Here is a 19,614-nt window from a genome sequence, read left to right on the forward strand (position 1 = left end):
AGGACTGCCTTCTTGCCACTGCTATCTATGCAGTGAGGTACTTCGACAAAAGTTATTCGTTAGGATTTGGAACCAGTGATGATGAAGGAATGGCTGCACTCCCATGTAGGAATGCTGTGTAACTTGGAAGGGAACTTGGAGCTGGTGGTGTCCCTTACGTGTCTGATGCCCTTGATCTCCTTGTTTCTGGCCTGTCTTCGTTTCCGGTGTTATGTGCCCAAATATAATAATGATTGAATTGTCTCCCCAACCTCTCTCTGTTGTGCAGGACTTTCTCAAACCAAACTTTTAACTGTTTGTCCCATGAGATCGTAACTTGAGTACAAGAACTGGGCCTGACTCCAAATTCCACCCCGTCCTGTGGCTTTCTCGGGTTGCCAGGCGACGACGAGTGGGTTACCGCAAGGATTAGTGCTTAGAGCCCAGCTATTCACAATCTATATCAATGATTTGGATGTGGGGGACCAAATGTAATATTTCCAAATTTGTGGATGGCACAAAACTAGGTGGGAATGTGAGTTGTGAGGAGGATGCGAAGAGTCTTCAAGGAGATTTGGACAGACTGAGTGAGTGGGCAGGGCAGATGGAATATAACGTGAAAAAATATGAAGTTATCCACTTTGGTAGGAAAAACGACAATACAGAGTATTTTTTAAATGGTGAAAGGTTGGGAAGTGTTGATGTCCAAAGGGACCTGGGTGTCCTTGTTCATAAGTCAGTGAAAAATAACATGCAGGTACAGCAAACAATTAAGAAGGCGAATAATATGTTGGCCTTTATCACAAGAGGATTTGTGTACGGGAGCAAAGATGTCTTGCTGCGATTGTATAGAGCCTTGGTGAGACGGCATCTGGAGTATTGTATTCAGTTTTAATCTCCTGATCTACTTGCCACAGAGGGACTTCAACAAAGGTTCATCAAGCTGATCCTTGGGATGGCAGCACTGTCCAATGAGGAGAGATTGATGAGACTGGGCCTGTATTCTCTAGCGTTCAGAGGAATGAGAGGTGATCTCATTGAAGCGTACAAAATTCTTACAGGCCTGGACAGGGTAGATGCAGGAAGGGTGTTTCCCCTGGTTGGGGGGTCCGGAACCAATGGACACGGGGCACAGTCTCAGAATAAGAGGTCGGCCATTCAGGACTGAGATGAGGAGGAATTTCTTCTGTCAGAGGGTGGTAAATCTTTGGAATCCTCAACCCCAGAGGCTGTGGAGATTTAGTCATTATGTTCAAGACAGAGATCAATAAATTTCTGAATATTAAACACATTAAGGGGGACGGGGATAGTGCGGGAAAATGGTGTTGAGGTAGAAGATCAGCCATGATCTAATTGAACGGTGGAGCGGTTTGAAGGGTTGAATGCCTTCTCCTGCTCCCTATTTCCTATGTTCCTTGAGTCCTCATTTTCTAGGAATTCTAGACCTTGGGAATTAATATTATGAGGAAAGGTTGAAGAAATTGGGATAGGAACATAGGACTTAGGAGCATAAGTAGGCCATTCAGCCCTTCAAGCCTGCTCCACCATCAATAAGTTTATGGTTGATCTGGTTGTGGTCTCAACTCCACTTTGCTGTCTGCCCATCAACACTCCTGGGCTTGTTAAGGTTTATTACTTGGTTTTGTTCATGTGGGTAACCCTGCGTGGATTTCACTGATATACCCCTTGTGGTTTCCAGAAGTGGTTGCTTTGAGGCATGTTCTCTTCTTTTCCTCTTTTGTTTTGGGAGTGGGCTTTCCCGTAACCTGTTCCATGACCCCTGGAGCGCTACTGCCTCCAAGTTGATGTTCTCCCCTGTTGCTCTTCAACTAAATGGGGCATCACTCTATTATTGAAGGATATTTAGAAAGAGAGGAAAGTAGCTTGTTGACACAAGGGAATAAGGAGTTAGGACCAACTATGTTGGTGTGGGACTGGAGTCACTCACATTTAGGCCAGGTATGCTTGGCAGATTTTCTTCCTCAAAGAGCAGTAGTCTCCCAGTTGGGTATTTATGACAAATGTTCCACACTTAGTTTTACTGAAACCGGCTTTTTAATTTCAATATCATATTTTTAAACTGAGTTCAAATGGTGGGATTTGAATGCATGTTATGTTGGATTATTAGTGTTTTTATTTGTTCATGGGATATGGAATTCGCTGGCTAGGCCAGCATTTATTTCCCATCCTAATTGCCTTTGAGAAGGTTGTGGTGAGCTGCCTTCTTGAAATACTGCAGTCCATGTGGTGTAGGTACACCCACAGTGCTGTTAGGGAGGGAGTTCCAGGACTTTGACCCAGTGACAGTGAAGGAACGGCCATATATTTCCAAGTTAGGATGGTGTGTGGCTTTAGGGGAACTTCCAGGTGGTGGTGTTCCCATGCATCTATTGCCCTTGACCTTCTAAGTAGTAGAGGTCACGGGTTTGTTGTCAAAAATGCCTTGGCTATTTGTTGCAGTGCACCTTGTAGATAGTTCCCGAGTGCCTCCTGCCTTTTTTTGAGGCCATAGACCACAAGCCTGGATTACAAGCCCAGTAAGTTAACAATGACTCTAGTGTAGCCTGGTTAGGAGTAAGTGTGGATGTCAGGGGTATTTTCACACCCAAACAGGAATAAAATTGCTGAGTAAGTTATCAAGGAAAGCAAATGAAGCAGACAATTTAAATTGGATGCATTTCTGCGGAGGGAAAAGACAAAGGGAAAAGATAGTTATAAATAAGAACAAGCCTGATCTCCTCCTCTTCCTAAACATTTTTGTGTAACTACATGTATCATTCTGTCTGTATGTATTTATCATCTGTAGATTTATTCCTGTCTCTGTTTCTGTGTAGCCTGTGTGTCTGACAGAATGCACGACTGCAAAAAGATCATTGTAATTTGTTGCAAGACACATGTATTTCATTAGTGGCTTGCCTATGAGCCCGAGGGGGCATATTCCTGCACAATGATTTACAAACAAAGCAAATGAACAAACAGTAGGGGTTCAGTTTATATTAAGAGGTAAATATATTTTGTAAGTCTGCAATTAGTGAAATCCTGTTTGCTGGATGTTCCTAATGTCAACCACAGATTGACACGTACAGGTTGTCAGCCCTTGCTCGATAGGCAGTCAGCACCTTCTCAGCTGGGATCAAGGCTAATCCTATTCTAAATACCACCTGAAATAATTGGAGTGATCATTCTATAATGATAGAGAGACTGAGAGGATAAAGTGCCAGATATCTATTCCTTTTAATAGTTATTATATCCTTGAATCTTTGGACGCTGTTGATGTGTAGATGACTGAGTTTGAAAGGAAGAACTGGTCCCAGTTAACCACTTAAGAACTGAATAGAGCTGATCTTAACTTCAAGCAGTGGTGGAAAACGAGCATAAAACTAACACAATGAGAGAATATTGGGTTTGTTGGAGGACAATTATCTACGCCCCGAGTATAATGCAGCAGGAGCTCCTCAGGTTTACATCCTGGGTCCATTTACTCAACTATCTTCAGCTTCATCAATGACCTTCCTTTCATCATAAATTCAGAAGTGGGTATGTCCGCTGATGATACTAAAGCAGTGCATGTCCAAAGGCAGCAAGACCTGGAAAATACCAGGCTTGGGCTGACAAGTGGCAAGTAACATTTGTGCCACACAAGTGTCGGGAAATGACCATTTCCAAGAAGAGAGGATCTAACCATTGCCCCTTGATGTTAAATGGCATTACCATTCTCCACTATCAACATCCTGGGGATAAGATTGACCAGAAACTGAACTGAACTAGCCATGTAAATACTGTGACTACAAGGGCAGGTTAGAGGCTAGGAATTCTGCGACAAGTAACTTGTCTCCTGACTGCCCAAAGCCTGTCCACCATCTACAAGGTACAAGTCAGGAGTGTGATGGAATACTCTCCACTTGCCTGGATGAGTGCAGCTCCAACAACACTCAAGAAGCTTGACACCATCCAGGACAAAGCAATCCGCTAGATTGGCACCCCGTCCACAAACATTAACTCCCTCCACCACCAACGCACAGTAGCAAAAGTGTGTACCATCTACGAGATGCACTGCGAAAACTCACCAAGGCTCCATAGACAGCACCTTCCAAACCTACAACCACTGCCACCAAGGCCAGCAGGTGCATGGGAACACCAACACCCGCAGGTTCTGCAGTGCCTCAGTGACTGAAGCAGTCCGTGCACGGGTGTAGCTAGGCCTGGGGCCAAATTTCCCTGTTCTGAATTGGGACAGAATGGAGACGGGGGTGGCAAAAAGTAAAAATGGTGTAGGTGGCCTGAGTTCTGGTCTGCAGACTTTTGTTCCCAAGTTTGCTTAAAAAAACTACTAAGCAGCAATGAAATTTTAATAAGCAACTTTTCCCTAACCTATCCCAGGTCCCAGCGCCCCATTTGTCCTGGCCTATTTAATGATGAAGATCTTGTGACTTCTTTTAAGATCATACATGGGTGACAGCTACAGCAATGTCTGCCAATTTGGGTCAGGATGTGTATCACTTCCCTGTTGTCCCCCCTCCAACCCTGCATCCCCCCCCCCACTTCCACCCTCCCTCCAGTCACTAACTGGACAGACCACCCATCTCTAGGGTCATTAAGACCCCAACTCTTGTGAAAGTCCCACTTCCAGGTTCCCACCTTGAATGGGAAAATCCAGCCCCTGAACAACATTCAGGCTGTTAAGTAACAATTGACAACTGTGCCACACAAATGCAAGACAATGGCCATCTCCAACAAGTGATAGGGGTCAACATCCTAGGGTTATCATTGACCATGCACTGAACTGGACTAGCCATATAACTAAAACAAAAACAGAATTACCTGGAAAAACTCAGCAGGTCTGGCAGCATCGGCGGAGAAGAAAAGAGTTGACGTTTCAAGTCCTCATGACCCTTCGACAGAACTTGAGTTCGAGTCCAAGAAAGAGTTGAAATATAAGCTGGTTTAAGGTGTGTGTGTGGGGGGCGGAGAGATAGAGAGAGAGAGAGGTGGAGGGGGGGGGCGGTGTGGTTGTAGGGACAAACAAGCAGTGATAGAAGCAGATCATCAAAAGATGTCAACGACAGTAGTACAATAGAACACATAGGTGTTAAAGTTAAAGTTGGTGATATTATCTAAACGAATGTGCTAATTAAGAATGGATGGTAGGGCACTCAAGGTATAGCTCTAGTGGGGGTTTTTTTTTATTTTTTTAAATAATGGAAATAGGTGGGAAAAGGAAAATCTTTATAATTTATTGGAAAAAAAAGGAAGGGGGAAACAGAAAGGGGGTGGGGATGGGGAGGGAGCTCACGACCTAAAGTTGTTGAATTCAATATTCAGTCCGGAAGGCTGTAAAGTGCCTAGTCGGAAGATGAGGTGTTGTTCCTCCAGTTTGCGTTGGGCTTCACTGGAACAATGCAGCAAGCCAAGGACAGACATGTGAGCAAGAGAACAGGGTGGAGTGTTAAAATGGCAAGCGACAGGGAGGTTTGGGTCATTCTTGCGGACAGACCGCAGGTGTTCTGCAAAGCGGTCACCCATTTTACGTTTGGTCTCTCCAATGTAGAGGAGACCACATTGGGAGCAATGAATGCAGTAGACTAAGTTGGGGGAAATGCAAGTGAAATGCTGCTTGACTTGAAAGGAGTGTTTGGGTCCTTGGACGGTGAGGAGAGAGGAAGTGAAGGGGCAGGTGTTGCATCTTTTGCGTGGGCATGGGGTGGTGCCATAGGAGGGGGTTGAGGAGTAGGGGGTGATGGAGGAGTGGACCAGGGTGTCCCGGAGGAAGCGATCCCTACGGAATGCCGATAAGGAGGGTGAAGGGAAGATGTGTTTGGTGGTGGCATCATGCTGGAGTTGGCGGAAATGGCGGAGGATGATCCTTTGAATGCGGAGGCTGGTGGGGTGATAAGTGAGGACAAGGGGGACCCTATCATGTTTCTGGGAGGGAGGAGAAGGCGTGAGGGCGGATGCCATATAACTACTGTGGCTACAAGAGCAAGTCAGAAGCTAGGAATCCTGTGGCGAGTAACTCACCTCCTGACTCCCCAAAGTCTGTCCACCATCTATAAGACAAATGCATCATGTTGGTTAGGCAGTTCAAGGACATATCTCCTGGAGTTTTTTTTCATTCTTTCATGCAACGTGGGCATCGCTGGCAAGGCCAACATATGTTGGCCATCCATAGTTTCCCTTGAACTGAGTGGCCTGCTAGAACATTTCAGAAGGCAGTTAAGAGTTAACCACATTGCTGTGGGTCTGGAGTCACATGTAGGCCAGACCAGGTAAGGACGGCAGATTTCCTTCCCTAAAGGACATTAGTGAACCAGATGAGGCTAGGTTTATATCTAGAGACCCAGGCTAATGTCCTGGGGACATGGGTTCAGATCCCAACACGGCAGCTGGTGGAATTTAAATTCAATTAATAATTTGGAATTGAAAAGCTAGTCTTAGCAATGGTGACCATGAAACCATTGTCGATTGTCATAAAAAAGCCATCTAGTTCACTAATGTCCTTTAGGGAAGGAAACTTGTCTTCCTTATCTGGTCTGGTCTACATGTGAATCCAGACCCACAGCAATGTGGTTGACTCCTGTCTGCCCTCTGAAATGGTTTGTCATGCCACTCAGTTCAAGGGGAATTCAAGATGGGCAACAAATGCTGGCCTTGCAGTGACATCCAAACCCATGAAAGAAAAGCCAGATTTTGTTCACTGAATGTAAGTGCCACCTGCTGCTGTATTGGGATTTGAGCCCATTGCAGTTAGGATCTCCAGGTGACAAATTCAGTGGCATTACCATCACACCACCATCTCCCCAAGTGACTTGTTGCATTAGGGGAAACTAAGTAATCTCCAGGCCCAACAAATAGGTTGAATACACTGGCTAGCACTCAGCCAAACTGTCATTTGTGGCACATGGGAGGTAGTGACATTGTGCTATTGCCACTGGGCTAGTTTTCCAGAGACCCAGGGTCATCCTCCGGCAACCTGGGTTCGAATCCCATGACAGATGATGCAATTTGAATCCAACAAAAATCTGGGGTTATAAGTCTGATGATAACCATTGTTGATTGTCATAGAAACCTATCTGGGTCACTAACGGGAAGGAAATCTGCTGGCCTACATGTGACTCCAGACCCACAGCAATGGGGCTGACTCTTAAATGCCCCCTGAACAAGGGCAATTAGGGACGGGCAATAAATGCTGGCCTAGCCAGTGATGCCCACACCCCATGAACAAATTAATTAAAAAAAATTGTTGAGGAAAGAAGAGGTAGCTAATGAAGGTTGAGGGGATGAACAGTCAATGTTCCAATATTTTTATGCTCCCATGAAACGTGCTATACCTGACATTGGATAAAAAAACAGATACAAACAGGCGCAGACACCTCTCCGCCAGTACTCCAAGCTTTCTGCCAATTCCCCAGGGAGGTTATGGCAGAGGGCTGTTGGGAGTAGGCATCACAGAAATTATAGGAGTCTTGAGATTTTAATGAACACAACCTTCCACACCCAACACACCTCCCCCAACCACCCCCAGCCCCCACCAGAAGTAAACTAGGAGAAAACTGAAGCTTTTTCCTTGCCCCTCTGTATGATGTGATTCACCAGTTCCATTGAGTCACTTCAGATAACATAATTCTTTCTTTTTTTTTTTGGCTTCTATTGCCGCTAAGACTGCACTTGAACTTGGCTTCTGTTTGCCAGAAAGTGAAACAGTATTGATTTATTTGAAAGAGCTTGTGAAAGAGAAGAAAGGCCTGTCCTTGAATACTTGTAAAGAGTCATCAGCCCCTAGAGAGCAAAACAAATTTTTTTTAAGTTCCTCAACCTTTACTCTCATTTTCCCTTTAATTGCTGCCATTTCCAAGCGACGCCTGTCAGATTTTCAGTCACTTTTTTTGGAGTGGGAAATCTGGGTGGTAAAAAATATCAAATTAAGTTAGTAGCCATTAGCAATGGGTAAAGCTTACATTAGCTTCCTGGCTTGATGAACCTCTTTTTTAGTGCACGACATCCCAAGGGGAGTTAGCATAGATCTTTTTTCTTCCGAAGTCTTCTGTGAAAATGGTAGTGGGACAGCAAGTGCCTGAGTGGTACGAAACCCGAGCAGGAAAAGGGGCACATTGCACCCCTCAAAGCTATTCCGTCATTCAGTCAGATCATGGCTGATCTGCATCTCAACTCCATTTACCCCCTTTGTTCCATGGAAATCTACCCAGCGATATGGGAAAAGACAGGTCAATGGATTTGGCCATGATCTAACTGAATGGCAGAGCAGGCTCTAGAACTTGAATGGTTGACCCTGCTTCCTAATGGAACTACATTCTACCTCATGTTTGATGGCTGGACTAGAGTTGGGACAGAGGCAGGTGCCACGCTCATGCTATTGATCCCACTGGTGGTCACCTGCTCTATATCTATGCTTGTAGTTTACCACCCTCCCACACCAATTGAATGCCCAACAGATTAGATGATATTTGACAGTTTATTAAAGACCCAATTTTTTCTCCATCGTTAATAATTTAAAAATGTTCAAAAAAAATAGAAAGCAAATTCACTATTCTTTTTTATGCCCCTAGGAGTTTTCTCCTTGGCTGCTTGTCTAGGAGCTTCTTGGTGACTCCGGGAGATTTGGTGCCCTAAATGTGGCCTTCACAAAATCAAATATTGTATCTTTCAGGGAAACACTTATCAGGATATTCAGGACATCATGGACAAGCTGCTTAGGACCGTGAACCAGATGGTTATCATGCTTGGAAGAGACCACAGCCTCATCGTAAGTACTTCCTGGTTTATTGACTTCCTGCTTCCTGGATGTTTTAGAAAGAATCTGCAATGGCAGACATGAAAAATGTTTTGCTTATTTTGTTTTGGTGAAATGGTTGTATTGATGTCATTACTGCTAATTCAAGGAGTTATTCCACCATATAGTTCTAATTTTGAAAATTGAGGCAGTCACATGAAACGTGAGGCCTTTTGATGGCCACTGGAAGTGCTGAAACAGAACTTCCTCGGTGCAGTCACACTTGTCCCTGCACAGAAGAAGGAGAATAATAATTCACTTTGGTTTCCTTTCAACTTCACAGTACTTTGTGATGCTAGCATTCTTCATTAAACTTGGCTGGTCATTGCATTTGTGAGGATTTATCACATCTAATGCCGTGAACGTTATGATGATTGAAAACAGGATCCGCAGTATAAGATAAAAAAAACTTAGGATTGATCTTGGCTGGCTTCTGATCTAACTGAGACTTGGGTTGAGGAAGGTCCTTGAAGCCTTGTTCTGAAGACGAGTCATACGGACTCGAAACGTTAACTCTGTCTTTCTCTCCACGGACGCTGTCAGACCTGCTGAGATTTTCCAGCATCTTTTGTTTTTGTCCCTGAAGCCTTGAATGAGTTGGACTATAGATCTAGGACCAATGTTCAGGGTAATGACCGCAAGCAGGGAAAATGTGAGGAGTTTATTGCATTGTGGCTATAAATGGTCTATCATTGAACCTGTAACTTCCTTGTTGAAATGACTGCAGAATCCAGGTGATACTCTGTTCAGGTTTCTGTACTGTAAACACTGGGAGCTGGATGAAGGTAGGTGCTTTGCAATAGCTTAATGCAAGAGGTACATGTTCTCTTGTGTTGAACCTGTACATTTATGTTGTTAGAGAATCTCATGCCTCAAGCATACTGTCATTTTAAACCTTGGCTGGTCCAACCCAGTTTCCAGAAGACATCGCAAACCTCTTCAGAAGCTTTCGGGAGCAGACTCCAGCAGACTTGGAGGTGTGGAGGACCTGCTTCGGGCAAAAACCTAAATCATCCGCAATCCAACACCTTGAGAAGGTTGAAAAGATGGCCCAAAATGGAAAAGGCTTTGTTTTCACAGCAGGTTCTGACTCAGAGTTGGCAAGAACTGAGGCACGTCAATAAAGAAAACAGAAAATGCTGCAAATATTCAGCAGGTCTGGCAGTATCAGTGGAAAGAGAAATAGAACCACTTCAGACTTCACCAAAACTCCAGTGCAGTTGTTTGATTCTCAGCAGTGTTCTAGTGGTCAAGTTATGGCACAGACTGATTTTTGTCCCTCTAATGTTTCACTGTTATTGTTGATTGTATTATTTTCCTCGGTTAATTGCACTTCTCACCAGCAATGTGCGAGTAGCCCTGATATTGGGTACAATCCCACTGAGTCGTAGTTTAATGTATGTATTGATCAGTTCATGATATAGGAAATGTGCATGGTACAAAATTATACTCATCCAACAAGAACACTCAAGCTGATCAAATGCCTAAATATTAAATTCTAAGCTTCATATTACTAGGGAATCCATTCAATTCTCTCAGGACTCAGCGTTAGGAAATAGAGATAGCTTAAGTGCATTATTTTTGTACTTGTGGGTGTTAGAAATGAGTATTAGCTTTAATGTTTAAGTTTGATTTGTATTTCTGTACATGTGTCTTAAGAAAAGGTCAAATTAAGTTTTAGTTTCATTTTAAAAAATGTCTGTATTTCTAATGAGAGTTTTACGACTGTTGCAGCTAAGTTAAACAAACAAGAGTAGAGAAACTTGGCTGTTGCCTAGTGACAGGGGTCCAGAGAGGCAGGTCCCTCCTACAGACACACACAGATAAAATTAGAAACAGCAGTTTGATTTGGAAGCTGTTTGAGTTCAGTTGGTTTTGAAAGTAGCTGCCAGGAGAGACTGGAGCAAAGGAGACAGATAACAAGTCCCAAGCTAAAGAAAAGGCTCATAATCCAGGGGGGTGGAACAGGAGAAAGTCCCAAGCAGACCCTCTAGTCAAAGGAAGGACAGGACAGGAGAGGTGGTGGCATAATGGTATTGTCATTGGACCAGTAATCCAGAAACCCAAGAGTAATGATCTGGGCACTGGGGTTTGAATCCTGCCATGGCAGATGGTGGAATTTGAATCCAATAAAAAAATCTGGGATTAAAAGTCTAATGATGACCATGAAACCATTGCCGATTGTCATAAAAACTCATCTGGTCAACTAATGTCCATTAGGGAGGGAAATCTGCCATCCTTACCTGGTCTGGCCTACATGTGACTCCAGACCCACAGCGATGTGGTTGACTCTTAAATGCCCTCTGAACAAGGGCAGTTGGGGGATAGGCTATAAATGCTGGCCAAGCCAGCGATGCCCATATCCCATGAACAAATAAACAAAAGGAACCTGAAAAAGGTCCTGTTAGGTGAAGTTAAGAATGAGGGGCAGAGAGACGGGCTCAGAGCTTCAGATTTAGAGAGACAAGGTCTGCAGAAAGCAGATTTAAAGTGGGAACAGCTTGCAGGAGGGGGGAAGGTCCAAAGAGACAATTGAAGCTCTGTAACTCTTTGCTATTTGAAGCAGTGGTACTGTTGATGGCTGAGTCAGTGAGAAAGAGTGGGTGGAAGACAGCTTGAATGCATGTGGTGACCCAGGGAAAAGGAACATTGGAAAAAGAGTTCAAAACTTGGAGGCGACCCCTTTTGGGAGGTGTCTGAGAGAAAGTGTTGAGTTTGGGCGAAGATTCCAAGGCGAGTTCTTAGAAAGTGGAGATTGGAGACCCTTGAAAGATGGAATTCAGTGAGACTGGTTGGCTCATGGTGTAACAAGTATCTGTGGGGAGTTGAGGAGAGACCAATAGCATCTCTCTGGGGTGACCTCTGTCACTTGGTTTCAGATGTGGTGTGTCTGGCCACAGATCACCAATTGGTTTATATGGACTGTACTTACTGCGAACATTAGAATATAAGATAGCTTTTGTAACTTGTGATATCCTTACAAATCTGCATACATCTGTAGAGGTGTAGTTGTGGGTGAAGGAGTATTGTAATATAGTTCATCTTGTCTTGTTTAATAAATGTTTTATGCTCTTGTCATAAGTTCATTAGCTGACTCCTGTGACTGTTCAGTAGCTACTCTCCACGTATCTAAATGAACAAATAAAAGTTAGAACCTATCAAGCATAGATCGGGCTTGTACAGGGGTAACTTTGGCTGGGAATCATAACATCAGCAACATTGCTGTTGTGAAAACTGGAATTTCATATGTTTGATTGGTTTGTAACAAGGTGGAGAAAGAAGAATAATTCTTGTGGTCTTTCTAAATATCAGTATGTAACTTAAAAACTGACATCGAGGCCAGAATTTCACGCTCCCCGGCCAGCAGGTGTTTAGGTGGGGGTGGAAGGGGAGTGTGAGATTGAAGGAACGGGACCCCCTCTGGGTTCCTGCCCACCCTGACCTCACAGCGATTTTACACTGGGATGGGCAAGGCCTTGGACGGGCCACCCCACCCCCCCCCCCACCCCCCCACCCAACCCTTGCCCCAGTTGGGGCCCTTCAGTGGCCAATTCTTGGCCACTTATGGGCAGTTTCCCACCCTGCCTCATTTTTTAGGCTGGTGGCGGGGATTTACCTGGTATGAGGGGATGCCAGAAAATGAACATGCTTAGGCCCCAGGCGGGAAGGGTGGGGGAGGGCACCTTCACTAGAAGCCCCCTTCTGACATCAGGCACCACCACCCCCCCGCCCTCCGCCCCCATATTAAAGTCTGATGGCCACTGGACCTTCCTCTGATCCCGGCCTCCCCCTCAACGTCCCAATTCCCTGCCTTCCACGGCCCCAGGTCTTCCCTATGCTCACCGCCCTGGGACCTTGCTGTCCAGTCCCGGGATTTAGGCTCCAGCGTCTTTCTAAAGTTCCTCCTCTGTCCATTGCAGCCCTTGTCGCTGCAGGGACTTAGAGAGCTGCTGACCAATCTGATTGACTGGCAGCTCTCTAGGGCAGGACTTCCTCCTGAGTATGGAGCAGAAGTCCGGCCTGCAACCAATAATCAACAATAAGCACAGTGTTGAAGTTTGAAATAAAAATAAAATAAAAAAAACAGCCTACATCCATCACCCCCCACACAATTGCCACAGCCCAACCATGCCAACTCATGCCACCTCATGCTCCCTTATGAAACCCACGTGGCCCCTTATACCCTCCATGCTAACAGATGCCCCCTGCCAAATCCCATAAGCCCTCACATCCTTTTGGTGAACCTATGCCCATCTGTCCAAGCCCCATGGCCCCTCATACCCTCCATGCCAACCAAGGGGCCTCTCCCAACCCCCATGGCCCTTTAGAGCCCCCACGCCAACTTGGTGCCAATTTGGTTGTAACCTGTGCCACCCACCGTCCATCCTTTTCCCTTACATCTACCATGCCAACTCACCCAGTATCCGTCACAGGCAGACCTCAGGTGCCATGCTGAGATTAAATAAAGCTCTAAGTGTCTTTTGCAGACTTTGTTTTTTTTAAAAAAACTCATTCATAAAACCCATTCACTCCATTTACATTCTTTTAACTACATAATCCTTCCCCTCCCCCCGGCCAAAAAGAAATTCATTCAAGTGCTTAATCCCTTATAAAAAAAACAAGCATTAGAATTCATGGTCCCACTTCAAAGAAGCTATAACAGCTTGGGGCCATCAGTCAAACTGTGAAATGCAGGGAACGGCATTGTTATAATGGAAGGTTGTGAAATCAGTCATACAGCACAAATCCAGGAATGAGAGTGTTCAGACTTATATCAACAGACAAAGTGCAATGGCGAGCAATGATTTTTTTCTAATGTTCCACACACTGTTTTTGAAAGATTTAAAGGGTGAGAGTTTTAAATGCCTTGACAGCTTGACAGTTGTTTCAGCCACTTTTGCCATTTTTGACAGTTTTGACAGTTCCTCTTGACAGCTCCCTTGTCAGTTCCTTTGAATTTATGCTCTTTTTACACACATTCATGTCCACTTTTAACAATCCCAAAAGGCATCTTACCTCTCCCAGAAGGCACTTCACTTCTCCCAATTGTGTCCCGGGATCATCTCTGAAGGGATACCATACCTCTCCAAAAGGGTAGCCCACCTCTCCAGAGGACTCCACAGAGTTTAGATCGGCTCATACCAGGCCTAATCTGCACATATTGTGTTTCCTAATCCTGGCTAAAGAAAATCAAACATGACTGGAGGCAGCTACTGTTTTATATGGGCAGCGGCCTCTGCGAAAAATCCCATAAAATATGGAACGTGGCCATGAAAAGGGTATGTGCCATGTTCCATATTTTAGCCTCTTCCACCATTTGCACAATGGTGAGGCTCTCTGTCATTGCAAAAATGCAAGTTTTGCTCTCAAATCACCTCTCGTTAAAATTAAATACCAGACAGATTTTAACTTTCACCAAATTCCTGAGAGAAATGGTCACTGTTAAAATACTAGAAGGCTGAACTATCTGCTGTAAAGCATTAACGCTGCGATGTCTTTTGCATGGGACATTAAACTGAGGCCACCCTCGAGTGGGCATAAAATATCCATGGTGAAGTGGAGCAAGGTGGGTTCTCCCTCATGTTTATCCCTCAACCAACCAAAGAATCATTCAACCTTAGAACAGCACAGAATGAGGCCATTGAGCCCATCACGGCTCTTCGATAAAAACGGGTGATCTGTTTGCCTTTCTGCTAGCTGACGTTGCATCAGTGACAAAATCTCATTGGCCGTGAAGTACTTGGCATGTCCTGAGGTTGTGAAAGTTGCTGCATAAACGCATGTTCATTTTTTCTTCCATTTGTGCAGAAATGATAAACTATGATACAGAGAACAAGGAGACATTCTCCTGACAATCTGTTGCTATCTTTTGTGAAATGCATCAGTCACGCGCATTTGACTGAAAGCACTGGGAATTTGAGACCTAAGCAACACAGATCGCTAGGACCAGCCAAAATCTCTAGATTGAGCAGCACAGCGAGGGGAAAATGATCAACAAAAAAAGTTAAATGGTCAGACTTCTGTTGAAGTACTGTTCCTTATCTATAGACAGCGATTGTCACTCAGGAAACATCTTGGTATCGTTGATCTCCAGTGAACAGCCTTGTGAGGAGCAGAAGGGGAGAAAACAGCTGTTCCTCCTCATAAACTGTCTGCTTATTTGCATATTATGCAGACTGTAAGAAAATGATTTATTGCACAACGCCCACTGATTCAGGTCAATATAATAAATACTGCAGATGTGTCAGTACAGTGCTTAATTAAAAATGGCCAGAAGGCCATCAAACATTGTCACACTTGCATATATTTTACTGCAGAGAACCAGGCCATCTGGCCCAACTGATCCATGGAGTTTTTTATTCTCCATTCATGCCTTCTCCCACCCTATCACTCCCCCACTGCCCCCCCCCCACCACCAACTTCTTACCCTATCAGCATATCCTTTCTCCCTCAGTTGTCTAACTTCCCAATAAATAGTCTTGCTTTTCTCTTTATCTTGCATACAGATCTGTAGGAGGTGAGTTAATCTTACCTGCTTCCAGTTCCAACATAGGCACAGGAGCAGCCCAGTCAGACTCTCAAGCCTATTGCACCATTCAGTCAGAACATAGTTAAGTTGCATTTCAATTCCATTTGCCCACCTTTTTATTCACACCCTTGATACCCCTACCTGTACCTTACAAAGGTACAAAAAACATACGCAATCAATGGAGTTAGAGACTAGACAGTTTATGAGTGCTGATCATGGTTGGGGGTGGGGGAGGTGAGGGGGGTGGGTGGAGAGGGGTGTTAAAATGGATTTGTAATTAAATTTATATTGTTGTTGACCCTGCCATCATTTCCACAACTATAAAGAACTGTTTACATAGAAAATCCACTCAAGTTACTCCACATGTGAGAAAAAGGGAATGGGAATCATTTATGAGAATGGCCTCAGGCATGACAAGCTTCAGTTATGTAGATAGATTGGAGTAGTTGGGATTATTTTCCTTGGTGAAGAGAAGCTTGACAGGATATTTGATTAAATCACAAGGGGCCTGGGCAGAGTAGATAGGAAGAAATTGTTCCCATTGGGGGAAGGATTGAGAATGAGAGGGCACAGATTTAAGGCAATTGGCAAAAAAAGTTATGGTGACATGAGGAGAAACTTTTTTGTGTGCAGGGTTAAGGGCAGGAGGCTGGGGAATGGTACTTGATGAATTGCTCATTTGGATAGCTGGCACAGACGCAATGGGCTGAATAACCTCCTGCACTGTAACCATTCTGTGATTCTGTGGGCGACCAATAGCTTGGTCAAAGAGGTTCATTTTAAGGAGCAGAGAGGGAGAGAAAGAGATGCAGAGAACTTTAGGAAGGGAATTCCAGAACTGAGGGCCCAGATGGCTTAAGTCATTGGCTGCCAAGGATAGGGGCAAGTCAGAGGCAGGGGCTGTATGGGGGGAGCGGCCGGGGGGGGTGGGGGGGCGGGGGGGGGTGGTGGGGGGAGCGGGGTGGTGGGGGCGTGGTGGGGATATAGCTGAAGTTTCACCAGAATGGCTCATGCCCACCCAGGGGTAAATTGTATGATTTAAGAGAATATGGCTGTGTGAGCTCAGCACTTCTGACTTACCACCTGTTCAATTTTCCATCAGTTTTTGAATGGACAGGAAGTTTTGCAGACTGTGCATTTGGCATACTGGCCTCTATAGCCACTTGTGCACTCCCAATGATTAGTGCTCTACATCTGGAGCACCACATTTTATTCAGTACCATGATACTGAAGGAATTGTGGTTCCAATTTAGCATGACTACAGAGCCGAGCAGTAAAAGTCCAGGAGGGTGGAGTGTTGGAGAAAGTCACAACAAAAACCTTGTATTTCCATAGCATCTTTCACAACTTCTGGATGCCCCAAAGCTCTTTACAGCCAATGAAGTACTTTTTGAAGTGTCTTCACCGTTGTAATGTAGGAAATGCAGCAATCTATTTGCCATGCAGCAAGCTCCCACCAAGAGCAATGTAATAATTACTGGATCAGTAGTTTCCTTTTTGTTATTGGCCAGGACATTAAGGGAGAATTTCCTTCTCTCCTTCAAAATAGTGCCACGGGATTCCATATGTACACCTATGTGAGTAGACAGGGCCTTGGTTTTGGCTCTCATGTGAAAGACAGTACTCCCAGCAGCTCAGCACTCCCACATATTGCAGCAAGAGTCTGGATTTTGCCTTTGTGCCTTGGAATGGGGATTAAACCCAAAACCTTCTAGCTCGTAGGAAGTAAATCATCTCTGCCACAGCCGTTATGCCAGCACTATGCCTGCTAATGTAGACTGAATACAGAATGAAAACTTTAAATACTTAATTTGTCCTCCCTGGCACTAATGTCTTCAGAATGCTTGAATAATACATTTATCACACCTTTAATGCAATAAAATATCTCGGGGCATTTCACTGGAGCGTTATCAAGCAAAGCTTGACAGCAGGCCACATAATGAGGCATTGGGTCAGGTGACCCAAAGAAATAGGTTTTAAACAGCATCTTAAAGGAGGAGTGTAGTCATTATAGTTCCGAGAAATGTAGGATTTAAGAATAATCCTATGTTGTAAGATCACATGATTTGTGTAAACCAATGTTTAGCAGCAGAGGGAACCTCTAGTAGGGAGTTCTTCTTTAGTTATGGGGTTTGATACACACGTGTAATTGCTGCTGCTGTCTTGTAAATAAAGTTTAATGTGCCCACTGAGAAACGTTGTTTGGAAGATCAACTCTATAACAAGGGGAGAGAGATAAAGAGGGGACTGAGATTCAAGGGGGGATTTCTGGAGCTTAGGGCCTTAGGAACAGATGTAAGACCGTAAATGGTGGAATAGTTGAAATTGGTGATGCACAAGAGGGTAGAAGTGGAGGAACATAGAGATCCCAGACAAATAGAGGGTGGGACAACAGTGGCTTTCTTCTTCCTAATATTCATCTCAAACGAGACTTCAAGAGGACATCAAGGGGCTGGTGGTAGGCAGACACATGAAACTTAATGCAGAGAAGTGTGAAGTGACACAACAATTTCTCAACAAGGATTTCCCCCACCATGGTTGACCATGGCTGTGTGCGCTGCATTTCCCGCACTTCTTCTGTCACCCCTTCCCCTTCCCCCCCAGAACCAGGATAGGGTGCCCTTGTCCTCACTTTCGGCCTCATCAGCCTCTGTATTCAATGGATCATTTCCTGCCACCTTCAGCATGGTGCCACCACCAAACACATCCTCCCCTCCCCTCCTCTTTCAGCATTCCAAAAAGATGTTCCCTCCGTGATACCTCAGTCACTTCCACTTTCCACGACACCTTTCCACGCAAATGCAGGTGTAACCTTTGCCCATTTGCCTCCTCTCTCCTCTCTGTCCAAGACCCCAAACACTCCTTGCAGGTAAAGCACTGATTTACGAGTACTTATTTCAATTAGTCTACTGTATTCGCTGCTCACAATGTTGTCTCCTCTGCATTGGGGAGACCAATTGCTGATTGGGTTCCCTTGGCAGAAAACCTCTGTTTAATCCACAAGCATGATCCTGAGCTTCTGGTGGCCTGTCATTTTAATTCTCCGCCTTGTCCTCACGCTGACATCTCTGTCCTTGGCCTGCTTCGCTGTTCCAGTGAAGCTCAACGTAAGCTCAAGGAGCAGCACACCTTTTGATTAGGCACCTTATAGGCTTCTGGACTCAACGTTGAGTTCAACAATTTCAGACCATGTTTTGTTTGCCCTATTATGTTACCTTTTCTTTGCCAGTTTTGGTTTTTCTCTTATTTTTGCTTTCAGTCAGCAGCACACCTGCTCTCGGCATATCTTGCGTTTCTTTGTTTCTTTTCTTGCCCCACCTCCATTCCCTTTGGCCCTAAAAGACTAACTCTTCTGTCATTCAATCTCTCCTGTCTTCCACCCTATTTAGATCTTCCTTTTGTCCTTGTCCCTTGCTCAAATCCTATTACTTCTCTAAATTTTCCCAGTTCTGAAACGTTAACTCCATTTCTCCATCCAAGATGTTGCCTGACCTGCTGAGTATTTCCAGCGTTTTCTGTTTCTAATTATACGTGATTCATTTTTGTAGGAAGAACGAGGAGAAGCAATATAAAATAAAGGGTATAATGCTAAATGAGGTGCAGGAAGAGAAGGAGCATAGAAACAATATGAATTAGGAGCAGGAATAGGCCACTTGGCCCCTCGAGCCTGCTCTGCTATTCAATAAGATCATGGCTGATCTGAATGTAACCTCAACCCCACATTCCTGCCTACCCCCGATACCCCCCTTGTTAATCAAAAATCTATCCATCTCTGCCTTAAAAATATTCAAAGACTCTGCTTCCACCCCCTTTTGAGGAAGAGAGTTCCAGAGACACTCAACCTTCTGAGAGAGAAAAAAAATTCTCTTTATCTCTGTCTTAAATGAAGGACCCCTTATTTTTAAACAGTGACCCCTCATTCTAGATTGTCTCACAAGAGGAAACATCTCTCCACACCCACCCTGCCTGGACCCCTCAGGATCTTAAAGGTTTCTATTAAGTCACATCTTACTCTTCTAAATTCCAGTGGATAAAAGCTTAACCTGTCCACCTTTCCCTGGCATACCTGGGGTATGTGTGCACAAATTATTGAAAGTGATAGGCAAGTTGAGGAAGTTGCTAAGAAAACACATGGGACCCTGGCCTTGATAAATAGAAGAATGGGGCCAGATTTTACGCCGCCCAGCTCAGCATATTCAAATGCAGCGGGACTAGTAAAATAAAGTGTGTGACCTTCCCACTGCCTTCCTACCCATCCCTGACCTGTCTCCCATTTTACAGTGGACAGGGAAGGTTTGCTTACCTGTCCTTGGGCCTA

General features: G+C 44.6%; 1 protein-coding gene across 1 annotated transcript in view; it reads left to right on the forward strand.

The window, feature by feature from the left end:
* LOC121278030 (dedicator of cytokinesis protein 2-like) overlaps positions 1-19,614 on the forward strand; it is a 1,199,266-nt gene that overhangs the window by 444,018 nt on the left and 735,634 nt on the right. The window contains exon 27 of the mRNA XM_041188048.1: positions 8,645-8,740. Coding sequence (XP_041043982.1) covers positions 8,645-8,740 — 96 coding nt within the window. The remainder of the gene's footprint in view (positions 1-8,644; positions 8,741-19,614) is intronic.

Source organism: Carcharodon carcharias, chromosome 1 (genome assembly GCF_017639515.1).
Source record: "Carcharodon carcharias isolate sCarCar2 chromosome 1, sCarCar2.pri, whole genome shotgun sequence".
Taxonomy (NCBI): domain Eukaryota; kingdom Metazoa; phylum Chordata; class Chondrichthyes; order Lamniformes; family Lamnidae; genus Carcharodon; species Carcharodon carcharias.